General features: G+C 46.7%; 1 protein-coding gene across 1 annotated transcript; it reads right to left on the bottom strand.

Moving 5' to 3' along the window:
- Positions 1-1,019: 1,019 nt before the first annotated feature.
- LOC110287815 (secretoglobin family 2B member 2-like) lies at positions 1,020-1,932 on the bottom strand (the record flags this gene model as incomplete). Its single annotated transcript, XM_021154337.1, has 2 exons — positions 1,872-1,932; positions 1,020-1,201 (listed from the first exon to the last, which is right to left on the bottom strand). Coding segments are annotated over exons 1-2 (243 nt in total), but the record flags the coding sequence as incomplete, so codon positions are not given.
- Between the last annotated feature and the right edge of the window lie 214 nt (positions 1,933-2,146).

The following is a 2,146-nucleotide window of genomic DNA, read 5'->3' on the forward strand; positions in this document are numbered from 1 at the left end:
TGAAGAGTATAGTTGTCTGGAAAACAAAGAGACAGACAGGGAGTGAGATGGCTACAGGCAAGGTGCAAGACCTCAGCAAGGCTCCCCATCCACCCACAAAGAGACTGCTCCTCATCCACAGGAAAGAAAATCCCATGCAGTGATTCAGGTCTCCAGCAACAGACTCTCCCTCAAGGGAACTGGAGCCCACCCACAACCTTCATGAGGAAACCTGAAAGGCACCATAGCCAGGCAGGGAAGAAGGGGAGAAGGTTCTAGAAGGCATGATGGGGGCTTCGTCTAAATAGGGACAAGATAGCTGAGTGTGAGTTTGGTGATGTCTGCCATAACTGAGAACGTCTTTCCAGGCACATTGGCTCTATGTCCATGTTAAAAATACTTCCCCCTTGTACACTTTTTAGAAGAAATTCCTTTTTGAATAGGATTGTGGTTTTGCAGGACCTCACACTAAAACTAAGAGTACTTTGGGAAACAAGGTGAGAGCTGCACTTTTCAAAATATACATGGCTGCAGTCCATTTATGCTTGAAAGAAGAGACAACAGGAAACAGCTGTGATAAGCAGCTGCAGACACTGCCTGGGGATGGGGATGGGATTTCAGCCATGGAGGGAGGATTTGGATATAGCTCAGATGATGCCAGTAGACGAGGAACCCTCTGAGGCAGGGGAGTAGAGTCAAGGGAGGTTCCATAAAGGACATTGGCCAGTAGACAGAAATTTCAAGCATCTTAGAGTAGAGCTGGAAGTTCCAAACCTGTGCAGAGGCCAGACCAAGGACTCCACTGATCCTACTGTGGGTGAGGACACCATGTTTACCGAGCATTTGGGAGTTAATTCCAGGAATATGCCTAGAATAAGCTGGATGTATACTTGCCTTGCTGTTTTGACCTGTGCTATGGTAAGGAAGGGTTTGAGTTTCTGTTGATGGTCACCTGACACATATTAATGGCTGCACTGATCATTTGTACACAGCCTTCTAAAATTTGCTGTATGGGCAAGTGAAAGTAGGGAGGGCACTACCATAAATTTCATATCTTCAGTTTTAGCTTTTAGTCCTTCCTCCTCATAGCAGTCCTGGATTTTTTCAAAAGCCTTCTTTTCCTCCGCAGTAGGATGAAATGCAGCAAGTTCCTTATGTAACCAAATCCTGTATCCAGAGAGAATACCCAAATAGACGCCAAAGAAAGGTATGCATGCTTCCGCTGCAAACACAGACAGGAAAACATTGTTAAAAGATCACAGCCTGGGAAATGGAGAGATGGATCATTGGTTAAGATGCAGAGGTCCAGTCTTCAATTCCTGGCCTCAAACAGTCTGTAATGGAATCTGATCCCCCTCCTCTGGTGTGCATTAAGACAGCTACAATGTACTCATAAATGTAAAAGTGAATGCCTACAACATTATGGAAGGAGAGAGACAGAGAGACAAGAGACAGAGACAGACAGAGACAGAGAGAGACAGACAGAGAGAGAAAGCCTTGCCTCATCTACAAGTGTCTTAACTGACCTTGCCCAAAGACCCACTCTCCCAAAGGCTGCAGCCTCCCAAATACAACATGGTTTCCATGAGACACACACTTCTAGAAGAAAAAAGATATATGAATGGACAAGCCCATATCTGACCTTCAGGTAAGCCTCACATTTGCCTCAGCTTCAACTGTGCATCTAAGGTCCCTTCAACATGGATATCATCACCAGCACACCTCAGTCTCCCTGTCCCACCCACTTCAACTGTTATAACCCAGAGCAGAAAGCATCAACCATCTTCTGCAGCTGCTTGCTAGTGGACTCCCAAGGATCCCTAGGTCTGTCTCATGCCCCACTTAGAGATCTACATGGACTGAAATGGGATGAGCGAGGGTCCCATTCTCACTTGTCTGGAAGCCCAGCTCTCCAGTCACCAGCAAGGCCAGCAGAAGAAGTGCCCCCTTCATGGTGGAGAGTGCGAAATGCTCTCCTCAAAGCAAATCCTCTTCCATATAAACCATTATAGCCCTGAGCCCAGCCACGCCCACCCCCAACTCTGGCTGCAGGAGCTCCAGATACATTTTGTACAAGAACCTAGCATCTGTGAATACTTGATATAGGGGAGTGAGTATGGGAGCCCTGCCCAATCTGAAGAACAAACAGCCTGAGATGTCCTGATGT

This window comes from Mus caroli, unplaced genomic scaffold (genome assembly GCF_900094665.2).
Source record: "Mus caroli unplaced genomic scaffold, CAROLI_EIJ_v1.1 scaffold_11723_U1_1, whole genome shotgun sequence".
Taxonomy (NCBI): domain Eukaryota; kingdom Metazoa; phylum Chordata; class Mammalia; order Rodentia; family Muridae; genus Mus; species Mus caroli.